The 13,859-nt window shown below is 51.7% G+C and overlaps 1 protein-coding gene across 21 annotated transcripts in view; it reads left to right on the top strand.

Annotated features, from left to right (window-relative positions):
* Window positions 1-13,859, top strand: part of DYSF (dysferlin) — a 223,761-nt gene that overhangs the window by 85,910 nt on the left and 123,992 nt on the right. For 12 of the 21 annotated variants that reach the window (XM_033400464.2, XM_004277064.3, XM_004277058.3 and 9 more), the window contains 6 exons: window positions 6,650-6,691; window positions 8,357-8,472; window positions 8,985-9,098; window positions 10,485-10,662; window positions 11,231-11,355; window positions 13,294-13,400. In XM_033400464.2, coding sequence (XP_033256355.2) covers window positions 6,650-6,691; window positions 8,357-8,472; window positions 8,985-9,098; window positions 10,485-10,662; window positions 11,231-11,355; window positions 13,294-13,400 — 682 coding nt within the window. The remainder of the gene's footprint in view (window positions 1-6,649; window positions 6,692-8,356; window positions 8,473-8,984; window positions 9,099-10,484; window positions 10,663-11,230; window positions 11,356-13,293; window positions 13,401-13,859) is intronic. The other 9 variants (XM_004277066.3, XM_004277062.3, XM_004277060.3 and 6 more) reach the window with 1 other exon arrangement.

The raw sequence follows: 13,859 nt of genomic DNA, 5'->3' as shown, positions 1-13,859 counted from the left end.
AGCTGAATCTTTATGTAATTCATGATTTTTTCTTTTGCATAAATACCTAGAAGTGGAATTGCTGTGTTGAAAGATTCGAACATTTTAGGGACTTCCCTGGTGGTCCAGTGGCTAAGACTCCATGCTCCCAATGCAGGGGGCCCAAGGTTCGATCCCTGGTCAGGGAACTAGATCCCACATGCCACAGCTAAGCCCTGGCCCAGCCAAATAAATAAATAAAAAAATAAATAAATATTTTTAAAAGATTTGAACATTTTGAATCTTTTGGTATATATCAAAAGTGCCCTACAAAAAGACTGGACTAATTTACACTCTAATCACTCAAGCTTATTTTGCTGCACCCTCATCAACAAAATGCAAAATAATGGTATTTAAAAAGAATTTTGTCAGTTTGTTGGGTGAATTTCATTGTTGCCTTAATTTTATTTCACTGATATCTGGTAAAGTTGACCATTGTAAATTTTAAAATATTTTAATAATTATCTTACATTTACAAATTATATATTTTATATACTTCTAAATTTATTCTGTTGTAAATTGCCTATTCATGCTTTTGTCTATATTTCTGATGGTATGCTTGTCTTTTTCTCATTGTTTTTTTAAGAGTTGTGTATGTATGTGGAGGTTAATTTTCTCCCATCATATATGTTGTAAATAATTTTTGTCAGTCTTATTTTAGCATTTAATAGTTTTTAACATATGGAAATTAAAAAATTTTACATAGCTAAATATATTAATCTTTTCCTTAGTGAATTAGGAAAGGGTTTAACATTACTTTTTTCAAAATTGTTCTTTGGTGATACCAATGCTATATATTGAATAATCTTTTCCCTGCGTTTTGAATTGCCACTTTTATCCCATACTAAATTCCTCAATGTGTTCTTGGGCCTATTTCTTGATTTTCTATTATCTTTAATTGGTATGTCTGCTTATTACTTCTTAGGTTTTGGTATCTGGGCTATGCTGGCTCTGTAAAATTAATTGGAAAGATTTAAAGTCTTTTCTAACATCTGGAACAGTTTATATATCATAAGAATATAGTCTTTTGAGGGTTTGAAAGAATTCACCCATAAAACCATATGGGCTGGGTGCCCTTTTTGAGTGGGTGTTGCACTCGCTCTTTAAAACCTTTTCAGTTTCTCCTGTGATCATTGGTATTTTTAGTTTGTTACTTTTACTATAGTTAATTTTGATAATCTACATTTTCCTAGAAAAACATTCATTACACTGAGGTCTTCTAATTTTTTTACTTATAGTGTTGTGTGGAGTAATCTTTTATAATTTAAACAATTCTCTCTACTTTCTTACTTCTAATGAAATATGTTTGAATTTTCCTTTTTCTTGACTAGGCTAGTTAGAAGTTTTTTTTTTTCTCCCTACTTTATTGGACTTTTCAAAGAATCTGCTTTTGGATTTAGATATTAATTCTAATATTTTCTAATTTTTTATTCTCTCATCTTTCTACTCTTTAACTCTCTTTAGACGTATTTTGTTGTTTCCTTTTTAACTTTGTAGTTAACGTCTTGTGTTTATTTTCAATATTTCTTATTTAAATAATGGAAGTATGGTTTCTGCTCCATGTGTCATGCTTTTGGCCTTCAGCAAACCCCAAGGTTATATTTATCTCTATTTTTTACACTTATATATTTAATCTATTTTGAATTTATTTTGGTGTGTTTTCTGAGACTGATTTGATTCCTTTGTAGGTAATCTTTTCTTTTTTCTCTGACTAGATGCTGTTTGTAGGAATGTCTCTTTTTCCTTGCAGTTTAAAAAATACCTTTGATCTGTCTAGGTACAGGACTCTTTTCCTTGAATTTTGTCTGAGACATAGAGAATCCTTAAATCTGAGTTGAGGGATGATTTCATTTACTCTTACATTGTTTACCTGAGCAGCTGAAGGCAGGGTGCGGGAGGGGTAGGAGGGGAGCTCTGGAACCAGGCAGCTTGAGAGAGTTGATCCAGTCTCCTCCCACCAGTCCCAGCCTTGTAAGGTTCTTGTAAGGATCCAGTGAGATTATAAATGTTACATTCTGGTACATAATAAACTCCAAAGTAATGTCTGTTGTTTAGTATTGCTACTACTGGCTTTCTGCATCCCTAATCTGATTTTTCTTCCCACTGTACCAATTCTGCTTTTTACTGCTTCCCATGTGGTTTAAAATTGACTATTGCATTTTTAGTTTCTTGTCATGCCTTCCTTTCCCTCTGTCTTTTTTTTTATGTTTTCCTTTTCCTCTTTGTTCTCTCCCTCAAGTTTTGTTTTGTTCCACAAAAACTATGTCTTCTTGCACTCTACCGAGGATTCCAAATCGTGTCCTGAGAATTTCAGGTGAACACTCTCTTGAATCTTACAGATGCTATTTCCTCCCTGTTTCCCTATATTGGTTGGCCCCCTGTTTTCCCCCTCCCTCTTTATTTACTCTCACAATATCTGGTCAGTGTTGGTGTCTTTCCACAGACAGGATGTGTGGGTCTCTGTCCACCTATCTTCTCAGATCTTTATCTGGAGGGCAGGTTAGCGTGCCCAGTTTCTGGAAGATTCTACCTAGCAGTCTTGAAGTTGACCAATCCCTTCTAGATTCTCTGAAACATTAAAAAAAAAAAAAACCTTTGAATTATAGATAATTCAAACATACATAAAAGTATTCTACAATGAACTCCCAGGTGCCCTCACTCAGCTTTAACATCTAGCTGCTTTCTGTCATTCTGATTTCATCGTTGATACTTGTAATTGGTGGAATACACAAAAACTCCCTTCCAGAAGTCACTGCTATGTGGGCTCCTCCTGCCCCAGCCCCTCCCACTCCCAACTGTGGGAACTGCTGGTCCCAGGATGCGGTGCTTCTTCTGTGATTGCTGTTCCGAGAGCTGGATGTAGAGGTAGAAGGATTGGAGGTGGGGGCAGTGTACCATGGGAGTGGGTGGGAGAGAGGGTATTCTAGGCTCCTCGTGGATCAGAACTCCTGGCACGGAAGGAACCTCTTCTCCAGTTTTCTGGCTGGTGCCATCCCTGTCTCTGAGTCCAAGGACAGACGCTGGTACAGCACAAAGCGACCTTCTGACTTTTCCAACAGCTGCCGTTTCATGAGGCTATAGCTGCACCAGCTGTCAGCCACCTGAGGGAGAGTTTAGCTCCCTGTGCCCCCATCAGTCTTCACGTCTGGTGGTGATGTTGACCTTGATCTTTTCCAGGGTCATCATGAATATGTGAATGGGAACGTGAGAAAGATGTTTATTTGGCCACTAGATGGCGCTCAGGCCATGGGCAACCCCGCGTGGTTCAGGGACCACCGGCTCCCACAGATTGTTTTGGGCTTAAATGAGAATCTTCTTGCCACCAGCTAACCGGTTTTAGATGTGCAGTTAAATAGCTTGATCTATGTAGCAATAAAAGAGTTAGACTTACTGCTCAAACTGGAGCTGTTCTTCCCAAGCTCTCTCTAGGCCTGGAAGGTTAGCCCTTGCCTCTGTCCCTGCCAAGCTTTTCCCACTTGTCCTGAGGCCACCTCAGAATGTCACCCCAACTTTCAGATCTTTGTGTTTTTCTCCACACTGGGGTGTTCTAGAACATCTAGGTGATGCATGGCCCTTGATTTCCCCACTGCTCTCAAAACCCAAACTAAAGCAAACTGTAAAAATGGGTTCTTTCTCTATTCCCTGGCCTCACAGTTCACCAGCTTATTTGATCCAACCAGGAGTTTTTGTTTTCGTGTTTTGTTTTTATTTCCAGCTAGGACAGGACCTAACACTAGCTTCTTAAGCACCTCTGCCCACAAGTTTGCCTGGGCACACTTAAGTATTCCTTGGACCCTGTACTCCAAAACATTTAGTAAAAAATTGGTTTTTTAATAAGGAGTGCTTTTCTTAGAAGCTGCAGTACTTTTGAAAGGTAACAGGAACATAAGACCCATGAAACCTACACAGATTCTTTTATAACTTTGTACGTACGAAAATCGTGCTACATAAATAGCACTCAGGCAGTTTTTTCCACAGCTACGAAATCCAAAGTTCGTTTCTTTTTGTCTTTGGAACGTAGATGATGAGGATTTCCCAGCAGTTCTTGGTTTCTCCTCCTGCCTGGCGCGGGCTGGTGTCAGGCAGCCAAGCCGTGGGCGTGGGAGATGGGCTGAGAGGCAGAGGCAGCGGCAGGGCTGGCCGCAGGTAGTGGCCTCAGCTTCTCCAGGAGACGCGGGGTCCCGGGCTGGGAGGGCCTGCCCTCTGGCTTCCCCAGGTGAGGGAGCTGGGCTGGGCTGCTCACGCTACAGAACTGGGAGCATTCATCTGTGTTTTGAGGCTTCCCCAGCCCCTATTCCTTGGGCTTAGGGAAAACACACCAGAACACTTGTGTTTTGGCAGAAGAGTGATGAGGATTAAATAGAGGCTTTGTCTTGGTTGGCTTCACTGGTGACGCTGCCCTTGACTTTATGAGCTGTCTGCAGACACAGGGGAAGGACCCAGGATGATCCTCAGCGCCCGGAGACCTGGGACCCTGCCCCCAGATTAGGAGCCATTGGCCTCAGTTGTCAGCAGGGCTGTGTCTCAGCATGCCTTACACTGTGCCTGTTAGGTTTGCTGAACAAACGAATGAATGAGTGAGGGAATTAGTGAAAAGGCGTGGTTGGGAACAAGTCTACGCTGCAGCCCCCTAACTCGGTCCTCCCAGCCACCAGAGGCACGTGTTGTTCAGATGGCTGGTAGGACAGGGGCCATCTGTGTCTGGGCTGGGCACTAGTTTGCAGCCAGGATTCAGAGTTGGTCTGTGGGTGGAAAGCCATGTTTGCTTCTGCAAGAAGCACGTGGGGATCGGAACTATGACCTCGGCCTCATTAGCCCTAGATAACTGACCGGGCCTGTTTGTAATCATTTGGAAGGAGCTTAAAGTGGAATCTGTTTCCTTCCGGCGGGCCCTGGCCGTGCTCTCCTGGGGCTGCAGCTGTGCCCGTGGCGGTCCTCTGTGGTTGCTGAAACTCCCCTGCGACCAGAGGCCTCGCTCCCCCACTGATGAAAACCTATTCCTGTGGATATGAAAATGGCCATGAATTATGGTTTCTGCAGCTCTGACTTCTGCCAGCTGGCATTCCTAGCTGAGGCCTGCTGTGGAGAGCTGAGTGGGTGGGTCCCAGGGCCTCAGGTCCCCCAGAGCCTCGCCTCACTGCCCTCCGTGCTGCCCTCTGGGCTCACTTGGTCAGCTCTGTCCTCGTATCCAGGCTCCACGTTCCCTCTTCTCTTCCCCACGCTCTTTCTTTCTGTGTCTCTCCTCATTCTTCCTTCACAATGTTTTACTCAGCTCTTGGCCCTTAACTCTGATCATGGAGCTATAGGAAAATAGCAATAGGTATTGTTTTTTGAAGGAGACCAGTAGGTAAAGGTGATCAATGAATGAAAATAATTTAGGGTTTCACCAAACACAACCCCAGGTCAGTCAGGACCCCAGACTTGGCTACACTTAGATGGTTGGAGGAGGAGACAGGGAAGGTCAGAGTGTGGGAAGAGGCAGAATCGGAGAGGACCATGGAAGGAGACTGAGGGCTGCCTACTCTTTCGGGGGCATCTTGTACCTGCCTATAAGCGAGGGACGGATTCTGAGAGGCCGAAAGTATGCCAGAGCATCTCATTTCTTGCTTCTCTTATTTCTAGACACTCCTCACCAGCATCTAGGGTATACCCAAGAGTAGAACCTTTAGCTAATGGAGGGTGCCTGGCACTGTGGTTCATTTGAAACGGCAGGTGTCAAAAGCCAGATCCCAGTGCCTGCTGTTGTGAAAATGCAACACGGTGCCCTCAGTGGTAATACTGGAAATAACCACTAGGTGGAGATCTTGTGCCTTGAAATGCTTCCACTCAGGGCAGTCAACCTGCCTGTGGCAGGGACCGCTGGGTGTGCCTCACTGCCTAGCTCTGGCCCTTTCACGTTTCCCCCACCCTTTCTTTGCATCTGTACTTTGTTTTCCTCACTTATCTGGATATAATATGGAAAAGCACATTTTCTTTATTGTGTTATTTCTTTTTTTTTAATTAATTAATTAATTATTTGCGGCTGTGTTGGGTCTTCGTTGCAGTGCACGGGCTTCATTGCGGTGGCTCCTCTTGTGAGGAAGCACAGGCTCTAGTCACGTGGGCTTCAGCAGTTGTGGCACGTGGGCTCAGTAGCTGTGGCTCGTGGGCTCTAGAGCGCAGGCTCAGCAGTTGTGGCGCACGGGCCTAGTTTCTCCACAGCACGTGGGATCTTCCTGGACTAGGGATCGAACCTGTGTCCCCTGCATTGGCAGGCTGAGTCTTAACAACTGCACCACCAGGGAAGTCCGTGTGTTATTTCTGGAATGTATTGAGTCAAGTTTCTGGTCCAATTTCCAATTGGCAAACAGAACTCACAGCCATGTAGGCAGACACGGGTGGGGAGAGACCCGAGCGCTCACTAGGGCACTGGGGCTATCTCTGGCTGAGGGGGGTGCGCTGTTGACTTAGTGTGTGATAAATTCACAGCTGGGCTGGGGTTGGGGCCTCGGGCCACATCTGTCTCCCCTTCCAGGAGCTGCGTTTCCATCTGTCTGTCTGCCAACTGTCCATCCACATGCCCCATTCACCTAATCCGTCCTCCACCTAGCCATGCCCATCCTAACCCCTTTTCCATTTCTTTACGCTTCAGAGGAGTCTGCAGGTGTGGTCACGCCTCCTCCAGCCACAGACCGTACGTGCTTTCACCTCCAGGATGACAAGGGTGTGGGCCTTGTGGTTTTTGCTGGAGGGGCAAGGGCGCTGTTTGCCGGGAATTTTTTGATTTGCCTGAGGTGGGATTGAGATTCTCCACCACAATCCCAGTTTACCTTTGGCTGTTACCTCTCAAACGTGGTTGAATATGTAAATTGCTTGGAATGCTTTAAAGGCAATTCCCTCCCACTCTCTAAACCCCTTCCAGAATCTGCTGGGCCCTGGAGCTCAAAAGAGTTTAGTTCTTCAGCAGGGAAGGGGTAGAGCAGGCAGGGGAGTGCATGATGAGGCAGGGGCAGTGTAAGTCCTCTTGGGGCCCAGGAGGAGGAGGCCAGGGTGAGTTGAAAACTCCTGAAGTTGAAATTTACAAGGTAAATTATAATCGAGATGATTAGTACAGATAATTAGTAATGCTCACAACAGTTCCATCAGGCCTCCCACCCCTGTCCCAAATGCCAGAGCCCAGCGTGTGCTGGGGACTGGAGGACGAGTGATGCTGGGTGCAGGGCTCTGGGGGAGGCATGCTCCTGTCTTCTAGTTGGTAATATCTTATGCCTCAGGGATGGGCTCAAGCCCCGGAGCTCACGCCCAGGGTCTGAGCACTCAGAGTTTGCAGTCAGTCCTTGGGTCTGGCTCAAGTACTTCCTTGCTGAGGCCATCTATTTTGTGCCTGCCTTGCCCCACCCATGATCTTGTGGATTGGAGCATCCCAGATGGTACCTGCTCCTGGGCCCACCTCCCACCTTTGCCATTCTGGAAATGGCCTCTTCCTTCCTCTGGAAGGGGCACCCTGGCTTTTCAAGATTCTCAGAATCTGGCCAGTGCAGTCCCGTCCTGGGAAACTTGGCTGTCAGTTGGAAAGTCATGACATTAACAAAAGAGAGCCTCCAAAAAAGGATGGAAATGATGTGGAGAAAAGATCTTCCCTCATCGCTAGTGTCATTCTCAAACTCTCCTCCAACTTGCTCCACTGAAAGATCGTTCTTTGCACAATGTAGGGAAGGGGAGGGATGCCAGGATGAGTCAAGGCTGTTAGATGGTCTGTCTCAACTTCATAAGGACACAAGGGTGGAGGAGACATGTGCCTGGGGGCTGCCCTGTGTGTGAGGTGGTGGCATCCAGCTGGGCCCCCTCCCTGGCACCTGAGAGATGGAGTCTCTGGTCACCAGGCTCCTGGGCCTCCTTTGTGCCTCCCCGCAGGCCAGATGGCCTGAGACACAGATGTAACTGCAGGATGAGGAGGGCATGCAGGACAGGGTATGGCCTGAGAGAGGCAGGGCAGGGGAGGCCCCTGAGCCCCAGCTTTGCACGCTGGCTGAGCGCATGCGCTTTGAGGTTAGACCACGTTGGGTCGTGCCTCTGTGTAGTCGTGTATTCCTGCGCCTCGCTTGGCTTCAGTTTCCTCATCTGTAAAATGAGACTAATGAAATCAATGCAAATCTCCACATCTCAGCATGGTGGTGAGGATTAAAGGGACGTACGGGAGACAGCTCTCATGGGTGTCACTATCCTTTATACATTTACGGGGGCTGCATCCCATGCATGTGCGAGGAACTGAGGGCTGGTCTCCGGCCCGAAGGTGGCTGGGCGGAGTGCTAGAAATCTCGGCTGGGCGGCCCCTCTGATCCGCACCTGTGTCTCCCAGTGGATGACCATCTGGGCTTCCTCCCCACCTTCGGGCCCTGCTATGTCAACCTCTACGGCAGCCCCAGGGAGTTCACTGGCTTCCCGGACCCCTATGCAGAGCTCAACACGGGCAAGGTGAGTCAGACAGGAACCCACAGCCCCCAGATCCCCAGGCCTGCATACAGGGTCTTCCCCCCTGGCCTGGGCGGTATCTGCAGTTGGCCTGGACTCCAAGGGCCTGACGGGACTTGAGTGGGCCCAGGGTCTGACAGCCACCCCCTCAGAGAACCCTTCTTCCCCCTGACCCCCTCCTTCCCTCCCACTCCCTTCCCTTTGCCTCTCCTTCAGGGCCAGCCTGACCCCCCCTCCCCTCGCCCCCCTAATTTTCCTGGCCTCTGGGGGCCCAGCCTCCATCTGTCTCAGGTTTCAGTCTCCCTGGCTAGGTTGGACTCTGGTGCTGACCATCAGGGTGGCATGTCCCATGAACTCTCTGGGCCACCATTTCCTCACCTGCAGAGTGACGGGGTGTGGCTCAGGGCCCTCCTGGTTGCCGGGAGGTGATTGACCCCAGGGCCAGACCAGGCTCCTTTCCTTCCCCTCCTCCCCTCCATCGACCCTGCTCCTGGTGACCCAGCCTCCCCTCTCAGGGGGAAGGTGTGGCCTACCGAGGCCGGCTTCTGCTCTCCCTGGAGACCAAGCTGGTGGAGCACAGCGAACAGAAGGTGGAAGATCTCCCTGCGGATGACATCCTTCGGGTGGAGGTAAGGGGCGTGGCCCTGGGAGGGGCCAAGAGGGCGGTGGCCAAGTGGGGCTGGCGGAGGAGGGCTCAGTTCCACCCACACTCATGTGCCTTCACACCTCTGGGCCTCAGAGTAACCCAACACCTACCCTGCCTCCCTAAGGAATGTTCAGAGGCTCAAAGAAGATAAATGAAGGTTTTTAAAGTCTAGAGCTCAATGCACAATGAGAGGCTATTTTATTAATAATAATAATGTAAGAATAGCTAACCCTTTAATCACTGACTGTGTCACACACTATGCTGGTGACACTCCTTTTTTTTTTTTACATCTTTATTGGAGTATAATTGCTTTACAATGGTGTGTCAGTTTCTGCTTTATAACAAAGTGAATCAGTTATACATATACATATGTTCCCATATCTCTTCCCTCTTGCGTCTCCCTCCCTCCCACCCTCCCTAGCTGGTGACACTCTTGATGTCATCGAGTCCTCCCAGCACCTCTAGGTGGCTGCTCTGAGTATCTCCATTTTACAGATGAGGAGGCTGAGGCTCAAATGCAGCAGAGCAGCAAGTGGTCGAGCTGGGCCTTGTGTCCAGGAGACAGCTGTATGGAGTCCTCATGGTGGTGTACATATTCAGACTCTGTAGTCAGACAGTGCTGGTTTGAGCTCTGACTTGACCACCTATCTGTTGTATCAGTTTCCCTGTGTGTAAAGTGGGGGTAATGATTATATTCCCCTCATAAGATTGTTGTGAGAATTAGAGTCATTCATACCTGCATGCAGTAAGCACTCAGTAAGTGTTAGCTGTGACCACTGTGCACATCATCTAAAAACCCAGTCATAGAATCCCTCTTCTCTCTGCCTTCCACAAAGGGGATCGTAAAGTCATCTCGGTTCAGGCCGGGGTGTGTGGTTGAGTGCCTGCCATGTCCTCAGCCCCGTGCCCGATGCCCAGAGGGGACAATGGTATTCATTCATCCCACGCACGTGGCAGCCTGCGCTGCTGCAGAGCTGGCTGGCATGGTGGAGAGCCTCAGTGGTGCAGGGTGGGTGCTCTGGGTGGGGGCGTGGTGGCTTAGAGCCTTCGGCCCCCTCTGAACAGCAGATGCGGCTCCCCAGGGTGGCGGTGCCATTGCTGTTTGTTTGGCTTAAGGAGCAGCATGACCTTGGAGGCATGGACCTTATTAGAGGAACATGGCCAAACACACAGGCCTGGAATGTGTTTGCTCAGTTACTAACCAAATCTGGGCTGTGGGGCAGAGCTGGACCACTTGCCATCCATCCGTCCAGTCAGGATTTATTGGGTGCCAGGCATGGCCAGGGCCTGCGAGACACGTGACCCCTCCCCATGCTGGTGTCTTCTTCCCTCCTCCCCCTGACCCCACTGCTGCCCCCTCTGCCCCCAGAAATACCTCCGGAGGCGCAAATACTCGCTCTTTGCCGCCTTCTACTCGGCCACCATGCTGCAGGACGTTGACGACGCAGTCCAGTTTGAGGTCAGCATCGGGAACTACGGGAACAAGTTCGACACGACCTGCCTGCCTCTGGCCTCCACCACCCAGTACAGCCGGGCGGTCTTTGATGGTGAGGCCAGAGACCACGCGCCTGGCTGGGACCCAGACCACTGAGCAGTGGGCTGAGCCCTAAATCCTGCCCCCTGGGGAAAGCTGCTGGAGGCTCGCCCAAAGGCTCTGGCCCTGGGCACACCTGTTTGGGGGACCCCCTGGTCTGCTTCCCCCCCCACCCCGTGCCGCCTTCCCCTGCTCATCTCCAGGTGCGTCCCTGCTGGGTGGGACCCACAGATTGGGCTCTCGAAACCAGCAGTGGTCGGCATGGATCCTGACTTGTGGCGATCAGTTATCACAGGGTGGCTGCGGGCTTGGCATAGAGATTTCGGAGAGTGTGGGATTCCCAGGGCCCTTCTAACAGCCCCTCGGTTTTGATGTGTTAAGGAGTCCTAATGAGGGCGGCAGCTGCCTGCTCCACGCGGGAAGGGAACTCTGGCACCTTGTCTGGGCACTGGGGGATGCTGGCCGAGCCACGGCTATCCACGGGAGCTCTTAGTGGGGGAGCAGGTGCTCGCGTCCATCCTCCCCTCGGCCCCCGCACTGCTCCACTCCTGGCTCAGCCGCAGGCCCTTGGGTCCTTCCAGGCTGCCACTACTACTACTTACCCTGGGGCAACGTGAAGCCCGTGGTGGTGCTGTCGTCCTACTGGGAGGACATCAGCCACAGAGTCGAGGCTCAGAACCAGCTGCTTAGGATCGCTGACCAGCTGGTGAGTGGAAGCTGGCCCCACCCCCAGTAACCTGTGCATGCACCCCTGGTGGGTGTCTTCAGACCTGCTTCCGTGGGTGCGAAGCCTGCAGACCTCATGGTGCCTGGGGTCCCCTGAAACCTGACCAGGCCAGGCTTGTGATCCTGTCCTGCCTACTGGGAATAGAGGAGAGGGAGGGAGCACAGCCCTGGGGGTGCCCCCAGTCTGATGTAGGAGATAGCACAGAGAAAAATCTGAGGGAAACTGAGCTGGGAGCAGAGGACAGAGCCACCACCCATTCATTCCTTCATTCGTTCGTTCATCAAGTGCCTTTGACTCTTGCCACGGCAGGAATTGTGCTGGGAACTCCTAGCTAGAGGGTAGACATGAACAGGATGCTGCCCCTGTCTTCACAAGTCAGCCTAGAGTCAGCTTAGTAAAGCAGAGTGTAGGTTCACCCACCCCTCTCCTGCAGAGACTCAAACTCACATTCTGCTCCGGGAGTCCCTAGGGAGGGTGGCTCGGAGGGGAGAGGGACCAAGGAGCATCAGGAAGGCATCGCGGGGCAGCAGGGGGGCCGCGTCCAGTGAGGGGGGTTGGGAGCTCGTTAGGATGTCCTTGCAGAGGTCCAGGGGAGCATGATTTGGCCCTGGGAAGGAGCTGACCTCAGGGAAAAAACTGAAGGACTTGAGCTGCCAGGACTTGGTGGTCTGTTGAATTGGGGGCCGTGAGGAGGGACTCCGGTGACTGGGGAATTGGGAAGCTGGGGAGAAGAACAGGGTCTACGAGGTCAGGTGATGAGTCCTGTCTTGGATATGGCCGGGGGTTAATTGTGGAGGCTGGGACTTGCAGGCCTGCTGCTTGGCCAGGGAGCGGAGGAGAATCAGAGTGGGCAGAGGTGTAGAGGCCAGGGTGAGACGATCCTGGTGGTGGTTCCCAGCCCCTCTGTGTGTGCCTGGGGTGGAAGCTCACCCGCGAGGTGTGTGGCCCGTGGGGACATGGGGAGGCAGACGTGGCCATGCTGCTGGGGCCTGCGAGGGGCAGCAGGGTGGAGGGAAGGGGGTTGGAGAGGCTTGGGCAGGTGGAGGAGGGAAAGTGGAAAGGGAAGCGGGGGTGGGGATTTTAGAGTGGCTGGGAGGGGATGCAGGCCCCAGTCAGGGGCCGTGGTGAACCACACTTTCCCTGAGACCCAGAGCTCTGTGGCAGGGAGGGGACCAGCCCATACCCGGTTTCGGAGAACTCGGAGTCGATGCTGTGCAAGTCCAGCATCTTCTGGGCCAGCTGTTCTCTCCAAGCCGTTCCCTGCGGGCAGGGGTTCGCTGATCCTTCCAGGGCCTGTCTGTGCCCAGCATGGTAGTCCCAGGGTGGAGCACACGGCACGCGCTCAGGAAGGTTGAGGTGGGGAAGAGGGTGGGGGACTGAGGGGCAAGTCCTTGGCCTGAGGGGTGTCCCGTGAGAGATCTCCGCCTCCCAGCTCAGGCCTGAGGCCCAGGGAGGAGAGCTCCATGGAGGAGACCAGGTGCCGCTGGGGCACAACCTGGCCACAGGAGTTTGGAGAGGGCAGCCCCGTTACTGCAGGATGTCTGAGCGCTCCTGAAGGAAGGATGAGGGACCCAAGCCTGCTTGGGTGGCAGGACTTGGAAAGGAGGGAGGGTGCCAGCGGGGGAAGTGGAGGCGGCTCCAAGGTCACTTACCTGTGAGACCTTAGACCTGGCTTGACGGGGACCCGTGGAGAGCCCGTGGGGTGGGCGTCCCAGGCTTGGGAATTTGGATCTGTTTGGTGTGGGGAATCCTGGAAGCTTCTTGAGCCAAGACAGATGCTGGTGTGTGGGGTCTGGGCTCTGCCTCTTGGCTCTAACCATTCTCTCTTTTTGGTGGGACCGGGCTGTGGTGACAGTGCCTGGGGTTAAGGGTCCATCCCACGGTGACTCTCCCAACCCCTGCCTGCCCGTTCCACAGGAAGCCGGCCTGGAGCAGGTCCACGTGGCCCTGAAGGCTCAGCACTCTGCCGAGGACGTGGACTCCCTGGTGGCTCAGCTGATGGATGAGCTCATTGCAGGCTGCAGGTACGGGGTGCCTGGCACCCACGCGCCCTCCCTTCCTGGCTCGGCCGGGCCCTTTCCCCGGGAGTGTTCGTGTGTGGTGGTGAGCGACTGCACGTCTCCCCAGCCATGCTTGGCCAGCAGTCCAGCCCATGCTGAGTCCAAAGGTGGTGGAGCCAGCGCGGGGAGTTGAAAAGGTGACATTTAGAGCAGGTCATAAATCTCCCTGCAGCGGCGGCAGCTGTGGGCCCGCCGGGGCGGCCAGGCGCACCTGAATGGGGAGCATTGTGTCTCTGATCCCCGACCTCTTATTTCTCTGATGGAATCTCCAGGAGGAGCTGGCTGGTGGGAGGGACGGCACCCCTCCTTCCCCCAAGGCCATGTTGGGGACCACAGTGTCTGTTTAGCCTTGTATTAGCACAGCTGATGGTCACCTTCAGGAAAAGGGGGCGCTGGGGGGTGAAGGAGAATGTGGGGGCTCCG

Source organism: Orcinus orca, chromosome 13, assembly GCF_937001465.1.
Source record: "Orcinus orca chromosome 13, mOrcOrc1.1, whole genome shotgun sequence".
In the NCBI taxonomy this organism is placed as follows: domain Eukaryota; kingdom Metazoa; phylum Chordata; class Mammalia; order Artiodactyla; family Delphinidae; genus Orcinus; species Orcinus orca.
This window is presented reverse-complemented; position numbering and strand designations above follow the sequence as displayed.